Source organism: Danio rerio, chromosome 4 (assembly GCF_049306965.1).
Source record: "Danio rerio strain Tuebingen ecotype United States chromosome 4, GRCz12tu, whole genome shotgun sequence".
NCBI classification, from domain to species: domain Eukaryota; kingdom Metazoa; phylum Chordata; class Actinopteri; order Cypriniformes; family Danionidae; genus Danio; species Danio rerio.
In genome coordinates, this window is record NC_133179.1 from 75,770,001 (window position 1) to 75,794,958 (window position 24,958).

Genomic DNA, 24,958 nt, shown 5'->3' on the forward strand with positions numbered 1-24,958 from the left:
TTATAGTAGTGCAATCTGACTACTGGATTACATTTAGATTACTTTTTATTACACATTTATGGTAATCTAACTACATCTGGATTACATTTAAAATACTTTATTACACATTTATGGTAATCGAGAAGTAGTTAGATTACTCTACCATAAATGTGTGATAAAAAGTAATTAAATGTAATCCAGTAGTCAGATAACACTACTATAAATGTGTAATAAAGTAATCTGAATATAATCCAGAAGTAGTTAGATTACGCTACCATAAATGTGTAATAAAATCTTTTAAATGTAATCCAGAAGTAGTTAGATTACACTACCATAAATGTGTAATAAAATCTTTTAAATGTAATCCAGAAGTAGTTAGATTACACTACCATAAATGTATAATAAAGTAATCTAAATGTAATCCAAAAATAGTCAGATTACACTACCATAAATGTGTTATAAAGTAATCTGAATGTAATCCAGAAGTAGTAGGATTAATCTACCATAAATGTGTAATAAAGTAATCTGAATGTAATCCAGAAGTAGTTAGATTACTCTACATTTAAAATACTTTATTATACATTTATAGTAGTGCAATCTGACTACTGGATTACATTTAGATTACTTTTTATTACACATTTATGGTAATCTAACTACATCTGGATTACATTTAGATTACTTTATTACACATTTATGGTAATCTAACTACATCTGGATTACATTTAGATTACTTTATTACACATTTATGGTAATCTAACTACATCTGGATTACATTTAGATTACTTTATTACACAGTTTTTGAGCAAAATATAATTTAAACACTGGGGTTTTCCTCGTAATTATCATCATTCTAATTATCATTCTAATACTGTTACTTGTTGAGAGAGTAGCTAACAGCGAGATGTTAAAATAGAAAAACTAATGTTTAATAAACAAATGCAGGTTTTTTTAATTGTACTTTTGTTTTTTGAAGTTTTAATAATGGTTTAAACCACCTAACGTTTATACACTTTAGTAACACACACACACACACATCAAATCCCGTCTTCCAGGTAAGAGGCTAAAATAAATCAATCTACTAAACAAAATAAATGAATAAATAAATACAACGAGTAGAATATAATCAGAATTGAAGTCAATTTTCAATAACAGACCGTGTAATAAATACTGAACGTATAATCAGTGAATATGAGGTGCTTTCACTTTCGAAATGTGGTATAAATTCCTCTCATTTTGGCGTATTTAACTCTTTTGAACACATTCAGGTGCTTCTCGTCAATTTGACAAGGCTTCTATGTTCGTTCTTGCTTTCAATTGCGGAAGAAATGAAGGATAATAGACACAGCTGATGGAGTATACACTAACCTGCGCATTATTGCTACCATAAATGTGTAATAAAGTAATCTAACTGTAATCCAGTAGTCAGACTACACGACCATAAATGTGTTATAAAAGTAATCTAACTACTTCTGGATTACATTAGATTACACTACCGTAAAGGTATAATAAAGTAATCTAACTGTAATTCAGAAATAGTCAGACTACAATACTATAAATGTGTAATAAAGCAATCTCAGTGTACTCCAGAAGTAGTTAGATTACACTTTGGTATATGTGTAATAAAGTAATCTAAATGTAATCCAGAAGTTGTCAGATTACAAGACCATAAATGTGTTATAAAAGTAATCTAATGTAATCCAGAAGTAGTCAGAGATTACACAGCCATAAATGTGTAATAAAGTAATCTAAATGTAATCCAAAAGTAGTCAGATTACACAACCATAAATGTGTAATAAAGTAATCTAAATGTTATTCAGTAGTTAGATTACACTACCATAAATGTGTAAAAGTAATCTAAATGTAATCCAGTAGTCCAATTACACTACCATATATGTGTAATAAGTTAATCTAAATGTACTCCAGAAGTAGTCAGATTACACTACCATAAATGTATAACAAAGTAATCTAAATGAAATCCAGTAGTCCGATTACACTACCATATATGTGTAATAAATTAATCTAAATGTACTCCAGAAATAGTTAGATTACATGACCATAAATGTGTTATAAAGTAATCTGAATGTAATCCAGAAGTAGTTAGATTACTCTACATTTAAAATACTTTATTACACATTTACAGTAGTGTAATCTGACTACTGAATTACATTGATTACTTTTTATTACACATTTATGGCAATCTAACTACTTCTGGATTATATTTAAAATACTTTATTACACATTTATGGTAATCCAGAAGTAGTTAGATTACTCTACCATAAACGTGTGACAAAAAGTAATCTAAATGTAATCCAGTAGTCAGGTAACACTACTATAAATGTGAAATAAAGTAATCTAAATGTAATCCAGTAGTCAGATAACACTACTATAAACGTGAAATAAAGTAATCTAAATGTAATCCAGTAGTCAGATAACATTACTATAAACGTGAAATAAAGTAATCTAAATGTAATCCAGTAATCAGATAACACTACTATAAACGTGAAATAAAGTAATCTAAATGTAATCCAGTAGTCAGATAACACTACTATAAACGTGAAATAAAGTAATCTAAATGTAATCCAGTAGTCAGGTAACACTACTATAAACGTGAAATAAAGTAATCTAAATGTAATCCAGTAGTAGTCAGACTACACGACCATAAATGTGTTATAAAAGTAATCTAACTACTTATGGATTACATTTGATTACACTACCGTAAAGGTATAATAAAGTAATCTAACTGTAATTCAGAAATAGTCAGATTACAATACTATAAATGTGTAATAAAGCAATCTCAGTGTACTCCAGAAGTAGTTAGATTACACTTTGGTATATGTGTAATAAAGTAATCTAAATATAACACAGAAGTAGTCAGATTACAAGACCATAAATGTGTAATAAAGTAATCTAAATGTACTCCAGAAATAGTCAGATTACACAACCATAAATGGGTTATAAAGTAATCTGAATGTAATCCAGAAGTAGTTAGATTACTCTACATTTAAAATACTTTATTATACATTTATAGTAGTGCAATCTGACTACTGGATTACATTTAGATTACTTTTTATTACACATTTATGGTAATCTAACTACATCTGGATTACATTTAAAATACTTTATTACACATTTATGGTAATCGAGAAGTAGTTAGATTACTCTACCATAAATGTGTGATAAAAAGTAATTAAATGTAATCCAGTAGTCAGATAACACTACTATAAATGTGTAATAAAGTAATCTGAATATAATCCAGAAGTAGTTAGATTACGCTACCATAAATGTGTAATAAAATCTTTTAAATGTAATCCAGAAGTAGTTAGATTACACTACCATAAATGTGTAATAAAGTAATCTAAATGTAATCCAAAAATAGTCAGATTACACTACCATAAATGTGTTATAAAGTAATCTGAATGTAATCCAGTAGTCAGATTACACTACCATATATGTGTAATAAATTAATCTAAATGTACTCCAGAAATAGTTAGATTACACGACCATAAATGTGTTATAAAGTAATCTGAATGTAATCCAGAAGTAGTTAGATTACTCTACATTTAAAATACTTTATTACACATTTACAGTAGTGTAATCTGACTACTGAATTACATTGATTACTTTTTATTACACATTTATGGCAATCTAACTACTTCTGGATTATATTTAAAATACTTTATTACACATTTATGGTAATCCAGAAGTAGTTAGATTACTCTACCATAAACGTGTGACAAAAAGTAATCTAAATGTAATCCAGTAGTCAGGTAACACTACTATAAATGTGAAATAAAGTAATCTAAATGTAATCCAGTAGTCAGATAACACTACTATAAACGTGAAATAAAGTAATCTAAATGTAATCCAGTAGTCAGATAACATTACTATAAACGTGAAATAAAGTAATCTAAATGTAATCCAGTAGTCAGATAACATTACTATAAACGTGAAATAAAGTAATCTAAATGTAATCCAGTAATCAGATAACACTACTATAAACGTGAAATAAAGTAATCTAAATGTAATCCAGTAGTCAGGTAACACTACTATAAACGTGAAATAAAGTAATCTAAATGTAATCCAGTAGTCAGGTAACACTACTATAAACGTGAAATAAAGTAATCTAAATGTAATCCAGTAGTAGTCAGACTACACGACCATAAATGTGTTATAAAAGTAATCTAACTACTTATGGATTACATTTGATTACACTACCGTAAAGGTATAATAAAGTAATCTAACTGTAATTCAGAAATAGTCAGATTACAATACTATAAATGTGTAATAAAGCAATCTCAGTGTACTCCAGAAGTAGTTAGATTACACTTTGGTATATGTGTAATAAAGTAATCTAAATATAACACAGAAGTAGTCAGATTACAAGACCATAAATGTGTAATAAAGTAATCTAAATGTACTCCAGAAATAGTCAGATTACACAACCATAAATGGGTTATAAAGTAATCTGAATGTAATCCAGAAGTAGTTAGATTACTCTACATTTAAAATACTTTATTATACATTTATAGTAGTGCAATCTGACTACTGGATTACATTTAGATTACTTTTTATTACACATTTATGGTAATCTAACTACATCTGGATTACATTTAAAATACTTTATTACACATTTATGGTAATCGAGAAGTAGTTAGATTACTCTACCATAAATGTGTGATAAAAAGTAATTAAATGTAATCCAGTAGTCAGATAACACTACTATAAATGTGTAATAAAGTAATCTGAATATAATCCAGAAGTAGTTAGATTACGCTACCATAAATGTGTAATAAAATCTTTTAAATGTAATCCAGAAGTAGTTAGATTACACTACCATAAATGTGTAATAAAATCTTTTAAATGTAATCCAGAAGTAGTTAGATTACACTACCATAAATGTATAATAAAGTAATCTAAATGTAATCCAAAAATAGATTACACTACCATAAATGTGTTATAAAGTAATCTGAATGTAATCCAGAAGTAGTAGGATTAATCTACCATAAATGTGTAATAAAGTAATCTGAATGTAATCCAGAAGTAGTTAGATTACTCTACATTTAAAATACTTTATTATACATTTATAGTAGTGCAATCTGACTACTGGATTACATTTAGATTACTTTTTATTACACATTTATGGTAATCTAACTACATCTGGATTACATTTAGATTACTTTATTACACATTTATGGTAATCTAACTACATCTGGATTACATTTAATTACTTTATTACACATTTATGGTAATCTAACTACATCTGGATTACATTTAGATTACTTTATTACACATTTATGGTAATCTAACTACATCTGAATTACATTTAGATTACTTTATTACACATTTATGGTAATCTAACTACATTTGGATTACATTTAGATTACTTTATTACACATTTATGGTAATCTAACTACATCTGGATTACATTTAGATTACTTTTTATTACACATTTATGGTAATCTAACTACATCTGGATTACATTTAGATTACTTTATTACACATTTATGGTAATCTAACTACTTCTGGATTACATTTAGATTACTTTATTACACATTTATAGTAATCTAACTACATCTGGATTACATTTAAAATACTTTATTACACATTTATGGTAATCGAGAAGTAGTTAGATTACTCTACCATAAATGTGTGATAAAAAGTAATCAATATGTAATCCAGTAGTCAGATAACACTACTATAAATAAAATGAATAAAAGGTTTCTGATAAACCGCTGTGACCGCTGCAGGCGCTGTGTGACGTGTGTGCATGCGAGGAGGAGTCAGATTTGGATAAAACACCGGCGCTGCATGATCCTCCATGTCGTGTCAGTGATGGGTCGTTCTTGAACCATTCATCAATTTTGAACAAATCTTTTGTATGACTCATGAAGTGAATTATTCACCTGTGCAAGTGGAGCTTGCGTGCTGCCTCGGGGTGGTCTGTTGTCATGCAGAATACTCATGTGTGGAATCTAACCATATTGATAATGCCGTATCCCCTTGGGGAATCATATCGATAGCTCGATATCCTCGTAAAGCTGCTTTAAAACCATCATAACTGTGAAAGCGCTACACAAACACACCTGAGCTGAAGCTGACAGGAGGAACTCACCTTCCCAGCAGAGTCTGACGAGGAGCTGAAGTGTTTGAGCATCTCCTCAGCCTTCTCGAACTCACCGCTCCTGATACACACCATCACCAGCTGCACACACACACACACACACACACACACACACACACACAATGGTATCAGAACCATTCTGAATCAAAGAATCAAATCTTTTAGCAATTGACTCCCAGTCCCAACACGCACACACACTCACCATCTCGCTGATGGCGTGGCGTATGAGCTGCTGCTCTGGGTGCGGGACGCTCATGTCTCTGCAGATGCTCTCCAGCACGTCCAGAGCCGACTCCAGAGGGGTCTTGGGCTCCTCGAAGGTCAGATCTGCAGCACACACACACATCATCTCACACACAGCACATGTGCAGCTCAGAAACTGCGCGCGTCTCCGACATTCACTCACCCAGCTTGTCCCCGTTGTTGATCCTGGACAGAAACTGCATGAGGCGCAGCTGCGGGATCATGTCAGGGTGTCCGTCCACCGGCCTGACCACCACACCTGCACACAGAAGAAGAAGAGGAGCCTCTGCAGTGAGGGGTCTCTCTCTATAGGCCATTTTGAAGGATGTAAACAAAAACATTTGACCTGGGGGGTATTCCAGAAAGCAGGGTTAACTTACCATCTGCTAAAACCTAAACTCTCGGTTGATTTACCCAAAACCTGCTTACCGCGAGTATGTTGGTTCCAAAACAGGTGACAAGAGTTAGTTAAATCAACCTCCTGAAGATAACCGCGGGTTAATGCGCGTGCACGGCACACACCTGAAGGCATTTTCAGTAGATCGCCGAATTCACGAGTCACCATAGAAAGTCACGGTGAGAAAAAAGGGCAACGCACTTTACAGAGGCGAAGCTGGAGGTTTTAAACACAGAGATTACACATCTGCTTCAACGAAGGAGAGAAATATAGAATAAGATAAATAAATAGATAAGAAAATAAAAAATAAATAATGAGAAACTTTATTAGTTCATTAAATTACACATGCCACCTTCCATTTTATTGTAATGATAAATTAAACTACTCTTTAACATCCTTTTTGAGTATGTTGTGTAACCATTCATGCATTTATTTTTCTTGCCATTAATTTCTTAAGGCCACAATATGTGTATTGACTAATAAGGCTTATAGAAATTGTAATCTTTCTGGAGCTAGAACTCTGTCCAAAGTCATTAAACACAGAAACATTATCATAAAAGGTAATATTTAATTACTGGAGCTCTTTATTTAACACTCTAGAATATTCTTTCTGCCATGCAGCTAATAGAAAGAGGCCTGTCTAACTGCTGTGTCCTATAATAAAAGCTTTTAAATAAAGGATTTTATAATAAAGGAGTTTTTGACTTAAACCACACACTCTGTCACTGTTGTAAGTGATTGTTGTCAGATAGCTTTAGGTTCTTTTTATTTTGCATGCAGACAAAGTTCCTTCTGCCTCAACTAACAAGCAGTGTAAGAATTTTCTGCACTTTTCCATATTTGAATATTACTCTTGGATCACAAAATCTTTTATCTACATATTTAAATTCTAAAGTAGCTGTATAAGGTCCATCTTCAAAGATAAAGTCACATGAGCATCAACTTAAGGTGAGAAATGTATATGAAAAATATGTTACACGTTAAAAGGTGTGTGTATAAAGCAGTGTACAAAATCATTCATTTTATTTCAGGAAATTAAGAAATTAACAGACCAAACTATTTGATTAAACAGTTTTTTGACTAATTATATTTTTCTTAGCACTCTTCCATCTGTTTTGTCTGCTTGGGTCACTGAGATTTCCTCTGGGTCAGGCTGCAGGTACGTGTCATCGTATAAGGCAGAAAAGGGTATCTTTTGTCCTCCAGCAAGTAACAATGTAGTGCCCAGTAATGATTCTATTTTATAATACAAATATAATAAAAATAAACATTGTGTTAAGCAACTTTTGCTTTATAGTTTTTTTTACTATATTTGTATTATAAATCAATATCTGTAAGTGAGATTCGAACTCGCTCCGTTGTGCGCTCCGTTGTTCTTTATCGACGCACTGTCCACTACACTATTCCCGTGCTCTGAATCATCAGTGTAATGATACGCAGTAATGTATGACCAAGGAACTGTACAAAAGTGTAAAAATCAGTTCAGTGCCAGGCGTACTGTACAGGTGGTCAGACTGCCACATTGTACAGTTGCCTAAAATGCCCTGATGCGAATACAAAGAGCTGCACTGAATGTTTTTTATGGTAAGCGCAGACCCGCGGTTTGTCACATTTGATTTCAAAAAGGTTTGTTAAATACATTAACATTATGAATTTGGTTATGAAAAAAACTATGCACTTATAACCCTCTCACAACAAAAAAACTTGTATCTGTGCGTCCACATCCATTAATATTCTCATCAAAAGAGCACGCAATGCTCAGTAAACTCTCTGAAACAGACAAACTCTGAAACATAGCAACTTACTCTCTGAACATAACCTGCTCCGGAGCAGGTTATCTTCAGAGAGTAAGTTGCTATGGCTACTTAACATACCCAGAAGTTACCTCCGATTTTGGAACCAAAGTTGAGGTTATCCAACTACTTACTCTCAAACTTACCCGGGTATGTCACATAACCTGCTTTCTGGAACAGCCCCCTGACATACTTCCTGTTTCACATTCATAACTCCTAGAGCTTCTCAGAATCCAAAAACTGCCTCATATTGATCAATAATGTTATGAGAGCAGTTTAACATGACGTTATGATTGAATTGCCTCTTGTTACAGTTATGAAAGAGTTCGATATGGTCTATATTTGTTTACTTAATATTACATACAGAGTTTTAACCCATACAATGTGTTGTTTACTGTTCCTACAATCACACATGTGCATTATAACACTGATTTATGCTTCATGGTCACACATTTATACACTATTTATATCTTTATATCTTGTATTCAGGTTAATTTTGCACTCTTTGGTATCAAATAATAGATGTAAGAGTGTAATATTAACACTGACGTCAAACTCATAATCTGCTGATATATATTACAGTATTCTGGTCCACATTCGCCTGGCTCTTTCCTAACGCAGTCCCCTCGTCTGCAGTGCACTATATTGTGCTCAGTGAGCGAGTGAATGAGACAGAGCCCGTGTTCAGGAAGAGTTTGTGTGTTTAGCTGAAGAGCTAATGCTAGCTGACTCTCGCGCCCCCGAACTTACTCTCGATGATGTTGATGAAGTGTGTGAAGGCCGTGTAATCTCCATTCCTGAACGCGCTGAAGGCCTGGAACGCGTAGAAATCGAAGCTCCAGCGGTTGACGATCTGCTCCCAGCTCGGCTCGCAGGGTTTGTCGCTCATTCTTGCAGATTTAATGTGAGCCTCGGCAGCATAACTCCCGCGGGCGCGCTCAGACTGTAGGACAGGGGCGGGGCTTAGCGGCGAGGCGGCCCCGATTGGCCAGCAGCGATGCTGACGGCGCGAACGTCACTGGAAAATATTACTTCAGTTATTATTATTGTGAATATAATGATTTTACAGAGTTAGCTTCCGTATTCTAGTTTAGTTTTGACCCCCTATTAAGGAATTTTTTTAAAGTTAAATTGACTTAAAACTCAAATAAATGGAAAGTAGCTGTAGTTATGAAGTACACACACATATTTTGATTAAAACTAATTGTTTTAAACTATTAATACTGTTTTATTAGGAACACAAAACACACATTTTGTCAAAATTATGAAGCTTTAGTTTTTAGAAAATCATTCATTCTCCTTCAGCTTAGTCCCTTTAATAATCAGCGGTTGCCACAGAGGAATGAACCGCCAACTATTCCAGCATGTTTTACACAGCGGATGCCCTTCCAGCAGCAACCTAACACTGGAAAAAGTGCATTATTATTAAAAGGTATTATTATTAATTCATTCTCCTTCATTTAGCCTTTGGTTTATCAGGGGTCACCACAGCGGAATGAACCACCAACTCTTCCAGCATATGTTTCACACAACAGATGCACACACACACACTTTCCTTTAAAAGTGGCCATTTAAAATGAGTCAGACTCATTAAAATGAGCATTTATTCAGTAAAGACGTAATAATCAAACACAAACTCATCAGTAGTGGTGGTGAACACCTGCAAACAGAAACACATCTGTTTTAGTTTAGTTTAGTTTAAATAAAATAATAAATAAATCCCTTTTTTTAAACAACTTTTGTGTTTTGGCATGCTAATATTTTTATTGTATTTAGGTTTATGTGTGTATAATGCCAAATATGATAAATGCATTTATTTCCACATTATTTAGTGACATGATGGCTGTTTTCTAGCCTGATACGTGTTGTTAAAAATGCAGTGAGCGAGAGTAAATGTACTGTAATGTGGAGTCTGTATGTTAGTGTGCTGTATAAATAGTCTAACTAATCCGTCTTCGAGAGGCAGCTTCAGCTGTGTGAGTGTAATCAAGTGGTATCAGGAACCGGTGTGTGTGTGTGGTGCATGACCGGACTTGTAGTTCTTGAAATGGTGGATGTGTAGTCCGTTAGCGATCTGTGTGTGTACCAGCGATCTGCACAGGCTGGAATGATGGTGACCGTGACAAAACCTTTATGAGTGTCTTTCTTCTGTTGAACATAAAGGAAGATATTTTGAAGAATGCTGGACATCTGTAACCATTCACTTCTACAGCAGGACAAACAAATACTATGGAAGTCAATGGTTACCGGTTTCCAGCATTCTTCGAAACATCTTATATTTAATAGAACAGAGGACAGACACTCATAAAGGTTTGACAGAAGTAAAGGATGAAGAAATGATGAAGGAACTGTAGATTTGGCGTCAGCTGTGTCTTTAAACATTAAACTCCTTTATACAGTCAATCTAAACATGAACATACATGAAGCAGCACCAATAAATGAACACACAACAGAAAAACCTGACACTAAAATGCTGTACAAATCTAAATTAACCCATCAGACTGACCACAAACTCACTAAGTGTAGTGAACAATTCATTGAGGAACAAATACGGGAAATATGATCAATAAAACACTGAATATCCACAGTTTAATCACTATACAGATATATTTATTGAACACTTTTACTTGATGAAGACTCGTAATGTGTCGTCAGTGATGACACTGCTGTAATATAGTGTTACTGAAGATGAACTCAACACTAATGTGAAGACTTCTCATTAACCTGAATCTAAAACACACTCTTTACACAGCACTAATGAAGCAGCAGCACACACACACACACACACACACACACACACACTCTGAAACTGCACACAAACATCAATTAACACATAAACATAAGCATAAAACAGCTTTCAAACATGATAAAGTGAATACTTTATACGAAAAAAAGTTGCTGTAAGTGTGTGTGTGTGTGTGTGTGTGTGTGAGAAACCGGTTCTGGGAGGATGCAGATGTTTGAGGGAAATCAGTGCCACGTCTGAAGGAGGAGGAGCAGCAGAACACGTCATCTTCATCGCTCTGACGTCATCATCACCACCACAGAAACTCTTCTTCACTTCTCCAACTCTCTCTCTCCGGGAGTTCAAGCCATCTCTCTCTCCGGTTCCGCGGGGCCGGTAATGCGCGCGCACTCACTCACGGTAAGATGACCGGGAAGAACAAAAACAAGAGCAACTCGGCCTCCAGCGGGGGACCCGCGCCCGAGGAGTCCGGCAAGAACAGCCCGAGAGCCGGTAAAGCTGCGGCGAAGAGCTCCGGGGGCGGCGGAGGAGCGCGCGCGCTGATGGTGCTCGTGCCCGTGGCGGCCGTGGTCGCGCTCGCAGCTGTATTTGTGCACCTGGAGCTGGAGGACATCCGACGCACGAGCAGCGGGCACGAGCAGGCCCTGGGGAGGTGTTCGGGGGCAGCGCAGGAGCTGGAGGAGGCCCTGGAGCAGGTGAGGGGTCCGGAGACGAAATTACCACGGTATCACTACAGTAAAAGGGCGGTCACTACTGTCAAAGGGCTTCCATTACAATAAAGGTGCTTCATTACAGTGATGTAAAGTGTAAAGTGATAATAAAGTGACGAGTAAATGTGGTTTTAGTGTAGTAAATGGGGGTTTATTATAGAGTTAAAATTATATTTCTGTGGTATCACAGTGGTAAAAGTGGTTTAATTACAGTAAAAGTGATGTTTCAGTGGTTTTACCATAGTAAAAGTGATGTTTCTGTGGTTTAATTATAGTAAAACTGATGTTTCAGTGGTGTTATTACAGTAAAAGTGATGTTTCTGTGCTAATATTAGAGTAAATGTGGCATTACCATGGTTTTACCATAGTAAAAGTGACGTTTCAGTGGTTTTACCATAGTAAAAGTGATGTTTCTTTGGTTTAATTACTTTAAAAGTGACGTTTCAGTGGTTTTACCATAGTAAAAGTGATGTTTCTGTGGTTTAATTATAGTAAAACTGATGTTTCAGTGGTGTTATTACAGTAAAAGTGATGTTTCTGTGCTAATATTAGAGTAAATGTGGCATTACCATGGTTTTACCATAGTAAAAGTGACGTTTCAGTGGTTTTACCATAGTGAAAGTGATGTTCCTGTGGTTTAATAACAGTAAAAGTGACGTTTCAGTGGTTTTACCATAGTAAAAGTGATGTGTCTGTGGTTTAATTACGTTAAAAGTGACGTTTCAGTGGTTTTACCATAGTAAAAGTGATGTTTCTGTGGTTTTACCATAGTGAAAGTGATGTTTCTGTGGTTTAATTACAGTAAAAGTGATGTTTCAGTGGTTTTACCATAGTAAAAGTGATGTTTCAGTGGTTTTACCATAGTAAAAGTGATGTTTCAGTGGTTTTACCATAGTAAAAGTGATGTTTCTGTGGTTTTACCATAGTATAAGTGATGTTTCTGTGGTTTTACCATAGTAAAAGTGATGTTTCAGTGGTTTTACCATAGTATAAGTGATGTTTCTGTGGTTTTACCATAGTAAAAGTGATGTTTCAGTGGTTTTACCATAGTAAAAGTGATGTTTCAGTGGTTTTACCATAGTATAAGTGATGTTTCAGTGGTTTTACCATAGTATAAGTGATGTTTCAGTGGTTTTACCATAGTAAAAGTGATGTTTTTGTGGTTTAATTACAGTAAAAGTGATGTTTTTGTGGTTTAATTACAGTAAAAGTGACGTTTCAGTGGTTTAATTACAGTAAAAGTGACGTTTCAGTGGTTTAATTACAGTAAAAGTAAGATTTCTGTGCTAATATTAGAGTAAATGTGGTATTACCATGGTTTTATCATAGTAAAAGTGATGTTTCTGTGGTTTAAGTACAGTAAAAGTGATGTTTCAGTGCTAATATTAGAGTAAATGTGGCATTACCCTGGTTTTATCATAGTAAAAGTGATGTTTTAGTGGTATTATAAGAGTAAAAGTGATATTTTTGTGGTTTGATCACAGTAAAAGTGATGTTTCGGTGTTATTATCATAGTAAATGTGGTATTACCATGGTTTTACCATAGTAAAAGTGATGTTTCCACTGAAGTTAAACAATCTTTCAGTGGTTTTACTACAAATGATATGCTGAAACTAGGATTAGTGTTGTAAAACCACAGTAAATTTGAGGTTTCCATGCTTTAAAAGCAATATTATTAGTGTATTAGATCATCAGAGCGGTGTAATGATGATCTGTCATCTGTACACATGAGAGAGATGCATTATATTCAGCTCAAATGAACACCGCTGGAGCTGCAGGCTGTGAGGAGCATGTGTTGGCCTGTGATTGGCTGACAGGGCTCTATGCTCCGCCCAGCAGCTCAGCTATTGAGTTCTGGGCTGTGTTTTGGGCTGCTCTGCTCCTCATCTTCACTCCGCCTAAGAGAACAGCCAGATCAGTGCACGCGCTCCTGCTGACTCTGTTAAACCTGATTATCTGGATGCTCAGTGTTTCTGTAAGCCTGCAGCGCTGAGGTCTTGAGGAACAGGTCTGGAGACACCCGTTTGTAGATCCACTGGTCACGCTGCTGCCACTGTGCACTTCCCATACAGACGATGTGAAAGTTCTGCCATGAGCCGGTCAGTTTCTCAGAGTAAAGCTCGGTATAGAGCTGACCGTGAGCAACACAGAGGAGTTTTCTGATATATCTGCTGCTCTATGTGTGTGTGTGTGTTACACTGTTGAGTATTCTGCATATCTGAGCGTTCCTCTCCTCATCTCTCTGTGTGTGTGTGTGTGTGTGTGCAGCTGCGCTCCCTGAAGGCGTCTCTGGAGGGTCTGGAGGACGCAGTGGCCCTGACCCGCTCTGATCTGGACCGCACCAGCCGCTCCGTCCAGCAGGGGGAGCTCAGCACCCGGCGCCTGGAGGACACGCTGCAGGGCCTGCAGAAGAAGACCGTCCCGGAGCTCTCGCTGCGCCTGCAGGAGCAGACGGATGCCCGCGGGAGGGAGATCGCCCTGCTGGAGGAGCGGCTGTCCCAGCGGAGCCACCCTGTGGAGGAGCGCCTGGAGCAGCTGACCCGAGAACAGCAGAGCTTTAAGGAGGATCTGCAGGAGCTGAGGGCCCGTCTGGAGAAGCAGGACGTCCCGGCGGCCCTCACACAGCAGCTGAACACCATCAGCAGCGCTATCACCGTCCTCAACACCGCTAATGAGGTGTCCGAGGGGAACGCAGCCGTCCTCCGGGAGCAGATCTCCGCAGTCAGCGCCGAACTGCAGACCAGGAACCGGGAGGTGCAATCAGTGTCGGAGGAGATCAAGGCCATGCGGACGCTCATACAGAGCACCGTGGGCAGTCTGAGAAAGGAGGCGTCTGAGGCCCGCTCCAGCGCTCAGACCTCCGCAGACCAGGCCCAGAGCTTCATCCTCAAGCAGGACCAGCTCTCAGACGCCCTCCACAGCCTGGACACCCGGCTCACTGACGGCCTGCTCAAGCTGGAGCTCCGGCTGAAGACCGCAGAGGACAGCCAGCAGCTCACCGACATCAGCAGCACGCTGGACGCGCTGGTGTCCCAGCACCGAGCCCTGGAGGAGCGGAGGACGGAGGACGCAGAGAAGCGGAGCGCGGACCTGCAGGAGCTGAGGAGCAGGATCGAGGAGCTGCAGAGACTACAGGCCGCGGTGGAGGAGATCCGGACTCGACTGCAGGAGCTGGAGAACAGCACAGAGAGTCCGTCTGAGGAGAAGAGCAAACCCACACAGAGTCCATCTGGACCAGTCTGAGAGGAGCCGGAGCGGTCCATCATGGGGATCAGGGTGTAGGGCAGGGATGGGCAAACTTGATCCCTGCAGAGTTCATCTCCAACCCTAATCAAACACCCCTGAGTGTGGCTGTCTAATGCAGACCGGATCAGCTGTGTGTGACTAGTGTTGGAGCAGAGCTCTGCAGGGTCGCCCACGCCTGCTGCAGGGGAGGATGAGTCTGCATCCGCTCTGAGATCTCCTGAATGCATCGAGATGTTCTCTGGAATCACTCCTGAGCTTGGTCTAATAGCGGAGTCAGCATTATTAGCTCTCCCTCAGGTGGATCCAGAACACAGTGAAGGATATGTTGAAGAAAGCTTTGATGATTAATGAAAATCAGCATTCTGAAGACCTCAGAGACTCTCGGTCCTCCTCGGGCTTTATATCCGGGTGGTGGAAATGTGAACACGTCTTTAATAATGATGATGATGACGATGATGGGTGATCTGCTGTTTCCTCAGTCTACTCAGACCTGCACTGTCCTCTTTACCTCCTCATCTGTCTGTACTGAAGTCTGTTGATTGAATGTCTGTGGTTTACGGCTGTTTTCTAATAAAGCGTTTGACACACTGTCCAGTGAACGTCTCCATGACTCTACTGGATCAAGCGGATCTCTGAAACATAGTGTTCCTTAATCAGGGGTCACCATAGGCGGAATGAACCGCCAACTATTCCAGCATATGTTTTACACAGCGGATACCCTTCCAGCACTGGGAAACACCCATACACACTATTCCTACACTGACTTCCATCCAAACTGCTTCCAAAAGTCACTTTTAAAATCATCCAGACTCACTAAATTGGTAAACCACAGCAGATATTTGGGCTTTCATCACTATTATATTTTATAATAAATGACATACACAATCAAAACATTAAAGGCACGCTGCTAAAACCACGTCTGACACACTATAATCAGCTGTATCATATAGCAGATGTTTTAGTGGACGATGGTTGAGGAACTGAGCACTGTCATTATTAAACAGCTGATGTTTATCCAGATCAAGAGAATCATTCATTAAACACATCACCACTGAGTTAAGCTGAGCTTAGAAGACAAGTTTAACGTCTGATAAAACAGAGCAGAAGCACCTGTACACTCAGGTAAACGACCAACATTTCAAGCAGGGGTGTGTGTGAATAACACAAGGCATTTGCATTAGTGTCAAGCTACATTCTGAGGAGTTTCTGCCTATAGGGCATTGGAATGGAAGCCCCTGGGTAAGGCACACCCTCAGCAGTGGTTCAACAGATACCTGAAGATCTGCATCTGTTAATCTGATTATGTCTATTCCTGAGGGACCATTGTAGCAGTCGCACTGAGGCATTTCAGATGATCAGACATGATAGAGAAGGTCACTTGGGTTGATTTAGAACATTCACACTTTGAAGTGACCATTCAGAGTGAACAGAGGGTTGTGGGAGGGGCTTCACATGTAAATAACAGAGAGGAGCTGGCTTTCCCGCATTCCCACCTGGTGAGGTGTGGAGTCAGCCCATGCGTGTGTTGTCAAAGACATCAGAGTATCTTGGTGTCTCATATTTATATATATATATATATATACAGTAATCTCAATCAGATCCTCTTTTAATATCAGTAAGTGTCAGTCAGAGTGTTTTCATCAAGTCTGATTATTAAAAATACAATTAATTCATGTTGATCATTAGAGCTGCTGGAGAAATTCACACACACTACTGTGTTTAAACCCCACATTAAAGTATTTCTGCATGATATCTCCGCTTTAAGGCCTCAACATACTCTGGAAATGATGTTAGTTTGAGCTAAACTGTGCTGGTGGCTTTAGTCAGGTTCAGCGGTGTGGAGCAGCTCATCTAACCACATTACAGATTCCTACACACCTTCGAGCTGCCATTGGGCGGTGGTGATTATGCAATCAGTGGGCGTGACCTGAATCTCTGCCTTCTTTGAGCTGTGATTGGTTAGTTTGTCGTTCCACAGCAGAACATCATCCACACACTGAGCAGTAGCAGAGATGGGCAACACTCTGAGGGGGTCACAAGAACCACACAAGCCCACAAGGAGTGTCTGTGTTCTCCTACACCTGAACTCAACTGGGGTCCTGATGCTCGCTGTTCTCCACTGAACACTGCTCTTCTTCTCCACGCTTCTCCAGATGTTCTTCTCGTCTGTGGTTCTCCAGATGGTTGTCTTCAGTGTCTATGACGTCTTCACTGTGGTTCTCCAGATGTTATTCTTGTCTGTGGTTCTCCAGATGTTCTTTTTGTCTGTGGTTCTCCAGATGTTCATCGTCAGTGTCTATGATGTCTTCTCTGTGGTTCTCCAGATGTTCTTGTTTGTGGTTCTTTGGATGGTTGTCTTCAGAGTCTATGATGTCTTCTCTGTGGTTTTCTACATGTTCTTCTTGTCTGTGGTTCTCCAGATGTTCATCTTCAGTGTCTATGTTGTCTTGTCTGTGGTTCTCCAGATGTTCTTCTTGTCTGTGGTTCTCCAGATGGTTGTCTTCAGAGTCTATGATGTCTTCTCTGTGTTTCTCTAGATGTTCTTCTCGTCTGTGGTTCTCCAGATGGTTGTCTTTAGTGTCTATGACGTCTTCACTGTGGTTCTCCAGATGTTATTCTTGTCTGTGGTTCTCCAGATGTTCATCTTCAGTGTCTATGTTGTCTTGTCTGTGGTTCTCCAGATGTTCTTCTTGTCTGTGGTTCTCCAGATGTTCATCTTCAGTGTCTATGTTGTCTTGTCTGTGGTTCTCCAGATGTTATTCTTGTCTGTGGTTCTCCAGATGTTCTTTTCGTCTGTGGTTCTCCAGATGTTCATTGTCAGTGTCTATGATGTCTTCTCTGTGGTTCTCCAGATGTTCTTTTCGTCTGTGGTTCTCCAGATGTTCATCGTCAGTGTCTATGACGTCTTCACTGTGGTTCTCCAGATGTTATTCTTCAGTGTCTATGTTGTCTTGTCTGTGGTTCTCCAGATGTTATTCTTGTCTGTGGTTCTCCAGATGTTCATCTTCAGTGTCTATGTTGTCTTGTCTGTGGTTCTCCAGATGTTATTCTTGTCTGTGGTTCTCCAGATGTTCTTTTCGTCTGTGGTTCTCCAGATGTTCATTTTCAGTGTCTATGATGTCTTCTCTGTGGTTCTCCAGATGTTCTTGTTTGTGGTTCTTTGGATGGTTGTCTTTAGTGTCTATGATGTCTTCTCTGTGGTTCTCCAGATGTTCATCTTCAGTGTCTATGTTGTCTTGTCTGTGGTTCTCCAGATGTTCTTCTTGTCTGTGGTTCTCCAGATGTTCATCTTCAGTGTCTATGTTGTCTTGTCTGTGGTTCTCCAGATGTTCTTCTTGTCTGTGGTTCTCCAGATGTTCATCCTCAGTGTCTATGTTGTCTTGTCTGTGGTTCTCCAGATGTTCTTCTTGTCTGTGGTTCTCCAGATGGTTGTCTTCAGAGTCTATGATGTCTTCTCTGTGGTTCTCTACATGTTCTTCTTGTCTGTGGTTCTCCAGATGTTCATCTTCAGTGTCTATGTTGCCCTGTCTGTGGTTCTCCAGATGTTCTTCTCGTCTGTGGTTCTCCAGATGTTCTTCTTGTCTGTGGTTCTCTAGATGGTTGTCTTCAGTGTCTATGATGTCTTCTCTGTCGTTCTCCAGATGTTCTTCTTCTTTTTGGTTCTCCTTCTGAGAGTTTATCATATCTTCTCGGTGGGTCTTGAGTTGTTCTCTGTTTTTCTCCTCCATCTCCTCCTGAGTGTTGATCATGTGTTCTCTGTGGTCCTCCAGCTCCTCTTCTCCTCTGGGTTCTTCCATGGTGTTGTTGATGATGTCTCCTCTGGGTTCCTGCATGATGTTGTAGTGGAGTATGTCGTACGCGATGTGTCCGATTCGCAGTGTGAGCTCGTCCAGCCTTGTCTCCAGCGTGTTCAGGCGTGTGTGTGTGGATCTGAGCGTGGGCTGGAGGTCTGCGCTGTAGCTGGCGCTCCTCCTCAGCGTGGCCTGCGTGCTCTGCAGCTCCAGCATGCGGGTGGAGAGTGTGTGTTGTGTGGAGGAGAGCTGCTGCAGGTGTGTGTGGAGCTGCTGGAGGCGCTGCGCGTGGCTCTCGGCGGAGCTCCTGACGGCGGACACGCGGCTGATGCTGTCGGCCAGCAGATCCCCCACGCGCCGCACCATCAGCTTCTCCAGCCGGCCCTGCTCCTCCTGCAGGCTGGAGGTGTGCTGCAGCAGGTCCTGCACCTCCATCTGGAGCCCCGACACACGCCTGACGTCTGTGCGGATGGAGGACAGGCTGGAGGACACGCCGGACCACAGCACACTGCAGCACAACACACACTCATTAGAACACACACAGTACACTCACACCATCTATCATAGACCTGCTGTGAGTTTCAGAGCTGAACAGAGAGTGTGTGTGTGTGTGTGCGCAGTACCTGCTGTGGTTGTCCATGTCCTGCAGGCTGAGGGCGAGCGAGCTGATGTTCTGCCGGAGCTGCTGAGACTGCAGAGAGAGACTGGAGAAGCCCTGCTGGAGCTCTGACACCCGCTCATACACACTCTCCATCTGAGACACACACACTCCTGAGTCCAGCGCAGACACCAGCGCATGCACACTCGCACACTGAGGGAGAGAAACACACACACACACACACACACACACACACACTGAGTTGATGAAGGCTGCAGCGTGCTGGAGTAGTGCAGTGATCACTGTGATGAGTGGCATGTTTGTTTACATTACTGCAGCTGTGTTGCCATGGCAACTGTAGAATTTCTAAATGGTCTGTTGATCTGGATAACTGATCTCTGGCTAATGTGGTTCTTCAAACAAGTCAGTGAGTCAGATTAGAGTGTCTGGATGAGCTGATCTGAGATCTGTGTGTGTTGTGGAGGACTGATCTATCCATCCTCCAAATCATGATCAGCAGTGCAGTGATTGGCTGACGGCACAGCAGCGTGATGACATCATCTGATTAATATTCACTTATCCATGTGAGCTCAACTATATACAATTCAATGTACAGTTTAAGAAATATGACACGCAATAACTCTCCACATTTGTTTAAAGCTGCAGCCGCTACACTATCATGTGTCAAAAGTATTGAGCAATTTATTTAGGTTTACAGTTAGAGCGGATTTCCTTTACTACAGTCGCCTGCTCAAGTGTCTTAATCACCGTAAGGACAGTGGCTTTAATTAATTTGCATCAAAAAAAGGTAAAAGTGTCTGCAACTGTTGCGAAGCACCAAATCACCGTCATATTAGCGGTCAAACAATTCTTTAATCAAAAATACACAAACAAACAGCTTTAAACATTTCAGAAACTGTACCAAAGCTGGATCAGTACCTTAAAACAGTATACATTTAAATACAAAGAAAAAATCCATATTAATAAATGTTTTCTTTGATTTTTGGGGAGAACCACCTCATTTTTTTATTAACTTAATATGTATGTATATGTATGTGTATATATATATATATATATATATATATATATATATATATATATATATATATATATATATATATATATATATATATGTGTGTGTGTGTGTGTGTATATATATATATACATACATATATACATACATATTATATATATATATATATATATATTAAGGGTGTCACGATTCGATTCGATTTTCGATTATGAATAATTAATTAATTAATAACAAATTAATTATTTGTAGCCTACCGTTTAAACTACCTGACCTGCATGGTCTTTGTTTTACCCATAAACAAATCATACAGTAAATGAATAGGGCAATTTACACACATAATTACCACCTGTCAATCACTTTTTTCTCGTGAATAGGCAGTGATCTGTGTTGTTATAATGGCGTCGGTAAAAAAAGGTGCACAACCAACAGGAACCAGCCAACAGTATCTGAGGTGTTCGCTAAAATGACTAAAAAAGATTGAAGCAGTCTTAATTAGGTTAATTAGGTTAACCAGGCAGGCTAGGGTAATTAGGCAAGATATTGTATAAAGATGGTTTGTTCTGGAGACAGTCTGAAAAACAATTAGCTTAAGGGGCTAATAAATTTGACCTTAAAATGGTTCATAAAAAAAATTAAGAACTGCTTTTAACAACAATTAAGACTTTGTTCATAAGAAAAAATATTATCAGACAAACTATAAACATTTCCTTGCTCTGTTATTCACATCATATAGGAAATATTTTAAAAAGAAAAAAACAACAAAGGGGGGTTAAAAACTCTGACTTCAAGTGTATATATATTTACAGTAATTTATTAATGTTTTTAAGAAAACTTATTCAGTTCATCAAGGCTACATTTATTAAATGTAAAAAAATGTTAAATATTTATCAAAATTTTAAATAACTGCTTTGTTATTGTACGTAGTTTCAAATAAAATTATTACTCCAGACATTATTGCTTTTATTACTATAATAAATATAATAATAACTAATATTAGTGATTTCTGAGGGATCATGTGACTGGAGTAATGAAGCTGAAATTTCATCATTAAAATCACTGGAATAAACGAATAAATTAAATGATAAACTACTTTTGAACAGTTATTTTATAGTGCAACATTTCACAATTTGTATTTATGATGAAATAATTGCAGCCTTGGTGAGCAGAAGAAGCGTTGTATAAATGCAATATCACACGAGTAGCAGTGCCATATGGCTGTATATCAGCACTGGTGGAGGCACTAAGGCACTCAGCTGAACATATATATATATATATATACACACACACACACACACACACACACACACACACACACACACACACACACACACACACACAGATTATTGATTAATATTAAATATTATTATATATGTGTATATATAAACTTTTTAAAAACTATTTAACTTCCCCCCCCCCAACTGTATATAACCTATAGGCAGGGCCAGACTGAATCTGCAATCATTTTCTGCTATTTCGGTGCAGGATTGTGTTAAAAATCTGTGGATTTATGCGGAATTATTTCGGCAGTATCATAACTAATAACAATATATGAAATAAAAAATATCTCAACTTTTATTTAATGTTTAAAATGCAAATCCAACTAGATCCACTTGATTTAGTAAACAAAGCAAGTCTCTCGTTTAATATCGCTTCTAAAATATTACTTAATAAACAATATGTACACACATTTACACAAGTAAACGAGCAGAACCAGTGATGGATGAGTACTGCATGTGGGTAGAACAGACCCCAGATACATTACTGCAGTGTTCCAGTTCAACAGCATCTGTAAAAACACTAATATCTCGCTAAGCTGCTGTTAAAACACACACAACAGTGATGAAAACACCACTACACATTGAGGAATACATGGCAGATACAGACACCTTCAGCACAGACATCTCACTCGCTCTGTGTTAGAGGTCTCCATGGTGGAATGAACCGCCAATATTCAGTTAGTCGAACAATGACTTTTAATGTAAACGCTTATCTCACACACACACACACACACACACACACACACACACACACACACACACGTTTCAGCCGCCGCCTCAACATAAGTAACCCTCACCAGCAGCTCCACTCAGCAATATCAGTTCTAAAGCAGTCGACCAATCAGAAGATCTGAGAGGCGGGGCCAGTGCTGTGAGCTTCTGTTTACATGTGCTGTATGCTCCGCCCTCCTCCTCCATCAGTGGTCTCCTCCAGCGCCTCCACCTTCCTCAGAGTGTCCTCCATCCTCCTCCACCCTGCGCTGACCTGCGCTCTGAGCTTCAGCAGCGCGCGCACACACTCCTCCACCCGCGGCCGCTGCGTCTCCTGCCAGGAGTGTGTGTGCTGAGCGCAGTCCTCCACCTGCTCTGTCAGGCGGTGTGTGTGCTGCGCGAGTGTTTCACTGTGTTGCTGGAGGAGCGCGAGGCGGTGTGTGTGTCGCTGCAGCAGCTCCTGCAGGTGGTGTGTGTCCTCCTGCTCGGTGCGCTCCAGCGCGCGCGCGTTCCTGCCGATGCCGGCCTGCAGCTCCGTCAGCTGCTCCGACACGCTCGCCTCCGCCGCGTTAATCTGCTGCGTCAGCTGCGCGTGTGCGGCGCGCGTCTGCGTCTGCAGTGTGTGCAGCTCTGCGCCCGCCTCCGCCTGTCTGCTCCGCCAGAGCTCCGTCAGGGTGCGAAGCCGCTGCTGCAGGGTGTGTGCATGCTGCGCAGACGCTTCCTGCTCCATCTGTGTGCTCCGCCACTGCTCCGTCAGCTGCTGCAGAGTGTGTGTGTGCTGCGCAGAAGTGTGTGTGTGCTGCGCAGACGCCTCCCGCTCCACCCGCAGGTCTGCAGACGTGTTGACGATGGAGGAGACGGAGCGATGCAGCTCAGACAGATGGGACACAGCGTCTGCGGAGGCCTGCAGCTGCACACACACACACACACACACACACACACACACACACACAGGTTGGTTTTGGTGAATAGCGGGACACTCCACAGGTCTCCACTGTGTTTATGGAGTACACACTGTATATTCTCGCCCCCTCCACCCCTCAGAGGAGACTGCACTTTCTGAAAGCTCTTTTGGAGATCAGCATGTCCTCATAATACACCTTCGCCAGTAACATTTGTCACACACATCCTCTTTTTTACCATTTTTAAATTAAAGTCCTGCTTTATTCAGCATCTGACTGGTAAACTACATCATTTCTAGGCGACTGAAGCACGTGTGCTCCACATATTTCTACACCTGACCGTGTTGGTTCTTGCACTGCTGGAGGTGTGTGTGTGTGTGTGTGTGTGTGTGTGTGTGTGTGTGTGTTGACTGACCTGCGCAGAGATCTCCTCCATCTTCTCCTCCATCTGATCAGAGCTGCGGCTGCGCTCCAGCAGAGCCTCGTACTTCTGCTCCACCTCTGACAGCCTCCAGCCCTGCTGCACATAGAGCCTGTGGAGATGGAGGAGGGTGGAGGAGTGCAGTATTCAAACAGCAAGCTCTGCTGGTGAACATTAACATTAGCAAACACACCAAGCTAACAAGAACTAACAGTCACCGCCATTCATTCATTTTTTCGGCTTAGTTCCTTTATTAGTCTGGGGTCACCACTGAGGAATGACCCACCAACTATTGCAGCATAGTTTTTACACAGCGGATGCCCTTCCAGCTGCATCCTAGAAGTGGGAAACACCTATACACACTCATACACTACTGATAATTTAGCTTACCCAAACAATGGCCAGTATATGCCCGTTAACTTGTGTTAATAAGCTTAATAACACTGTAATCAATTATAGGTTCATTTTAGAAAATACATTACCTCACTGAATCTCATTTTTAAGTTTTATCGACTATTTTCAAGGTGATTTTCTTACTATTTACTTCATTATTGTAAACCCTCAGGCTAATATTCTCACAAGCCGACTGTAAAATTACTTTAAACTGCTTTCAGATGATCTATAAATCTCATGTTGAGTGCTTTTGAGTCTCTGAGAATAGCTGAGAACGACTTAAGTGAGTTTTAAGCGGCTGGACTCACCCTGAGAGGATCAGCGGCACGCAGAGGTAGAGCAGGCCGCCGCGGGAGAGCGAGAGTCCGGCTGCGCGCTCAGAGGGGGCCGCGGTGATGGAGCGCTCGCTCCGGGTCTCCTCCTCTGAGTCCCGCGAACGCTGTGAGCTCCTCTGCCGCTGCTTCATGACTGACTCCAAGTGACTCTGCCTTAGCGGTGAGAGCGGGGATCAGAGCGCTTCATCCTCCGTTAGACCGGGATCGTAATAGCTGCAGTTTAACTTTACCGGAAAACCGCCGCCGAACTCAAAAAAACGCC

At 39.8% G+C, this 24,958-nt stretch overlaps 4 protein-coding genes and 1 long non-coding RNA gene across 19 annotated transcripts in view; 1 reads left to right on the top strand and 4 right to left on the bottom strand.

The window, feature by feature from the left end:
• terfa (telomeric repeat binding factor a) overlaps nucleotides 1-17,172 on the bottom strand; it is a 23,089-nt gene extending 5,917 nt beyond the window's left edge. For 12 of the 13 annotated variants that reach the window (XM_073945545.1, XM_073945547.1, XM_073945546.1 and 9 more), the window contains exons 1-4: nucleotides 9,284-9,478; nucleotides 6,507-6,602; nucleotides 6,303-6,427; nucleotides 6,092-6,181 (exon numbers count right to left, since the gene is read on the bottom strand). In XM_073945545.1, the coding sequence (XP_073801646.1) occupies nucleotides 6,092-6,181; nucleotides 6,303-6,427; nucleotides 6,507-6,602; nucleotides 9,284-9,422 (450 nt within the window). In that variant the 5' untranslated portion in view covers nucleotides 9,423-9,478. Of the gene's footprint in view, nucleotides 1-6,091; nucleotides 6,182-6,302; nucleotides 6,428-6,506; nucleotides 6,603-9,283; nucleotides 9,552-17,113 lie in introns of those variants that run through there. The other variant, NM_173243.2, reaches the window with a different exon arrangement.
• On the bottom strand, nucleotides 949-2,924 carry LOC141381978 (uncharacterized). The gene is made up of 3 exons (XR_012402923.1): nucleotides 2,805-2,924; nucleotides 1,644-1,861; nucleotides 949-1,528 (listed from the first exon to the last, which is right to left on the bottom strand). It is a non-coding gene; the product is annotated as an uncharacterized lncRNA (long non-coding RNA).
• On the bottom strand, nucleotides 11,117-24,958 carry ikbip (IKBKB interacting protein). 3 transcript variants are annotated; one of them, XM_021475129.3, is made up of 4 exons: nucleotides 24,670-24,958; nucleotides 23,963-24,080; nucleotides 19,650-19,837; nucleotides 11,117-19,534 (listed from the first exon to the last, which is right to left on the bottom strand). In XM_021475129.3, exons 1-4 carry the CDS (start codon nucleotides 24,825-24,827, stop codon nucleotides 18,280-18,282), a joined length of 1,719 nt encoding a protein of 572 aa, XP_021330804.1. In that variant the 5' UTR covers nucleotides 24,828-24,958; the 3' UTR covers nucleotides 11,117-18,279. The 3 variants fall into 3 exon arrangements, with proteins under 3 accessions (XP_021330804.1, XP_073802751.1, NP_001231965.2); XM_073946650.1 differs by having other exon boundaries at nucleotides 23,963-24,129; NM_001245036.2 differs by lacking the exons at nucleotides 11,117-19,534; nucleotides 19,650-19,837 and adding an exon at nucleotides 22,753-23,555 and having other exon boundaries at nucleotides 24,670-24,924.
• ckap4 (cytoskeleton associated protein 4) lies at nucleotides 11,614-15,825 on the top strand. The gene is made up of 2 exons (NM_213265.1): nucleotides 11,614-11,974; nucleotides 14,258-15,825. The coding sequence occupies exons 1-2, from the start codon at nucleotides 11,684-11,686 to the stop codon at nucleotides 15,230-15,232; spliced, it is 1,266 nt and encodes a 421-aa protein (NP_998430.1). The 5' UTR covers nucleotides 11,614-11,683; the 3' UTR covers nucleotides 15,233-15,825.
• LOC141381971 (uncharacterized) lies at nucleotides 17,310-18,162 on the bottom strand (the record flags this gene model as incomplete). Its single annotated transcript, XM_073949075.1, is given in 1 exon segment — nucleotides 17,310-18,162. A coding segment is annotated over 1 exon segment (699 nt), but the record flags the coding sequence as incomplete, so codon positions are not given.

What these genes read in the sequence shown, in the direction of transcription:
- ckap4 (NM_213265.1), top strand. Translation starts at nt 11,684, where the DNA reads ATGACCGGGAAGAACAAAAACAAGAGCAACTCGGCCTCCAGCGGGGGA. An exon ending in TGGAGGAGGCCCTGGAGCAG is followed by an intron (nt 11,975 to 14,257) that starts GTGAGGGGTCCG and finishes GTGTGTGTGCAG; the next exon opens with CTGCGCTCCCTGAAGGCGTC.
- ikbip (XM_021475129.3), bottom strand. Translation starts at nt 24,827, where the DNA reads ATGAAGCAGCGGCAGAGGAGCTCACAGCGTTCGCGGGACTCAGAGGAG. An exon ending in GTGCCGCTGATCCTCTCAGG is followed by an intron (nt 24,081 to 24,669) that starts GTGAGTCCAGCC and finishes CCATCTCCACAG; the next exon opens with GCTCTATGTGCAGCAGGGCT. An exon ending in TGGAGGAGATCTCTGCGCAG is followed by an intron (nt 19,838 to 23,962) that starts GTCAGTCAACAC and finishes TCTCTCCCTCAG; the next exon opens with TGTGCGAGTGTGCATGCGCT.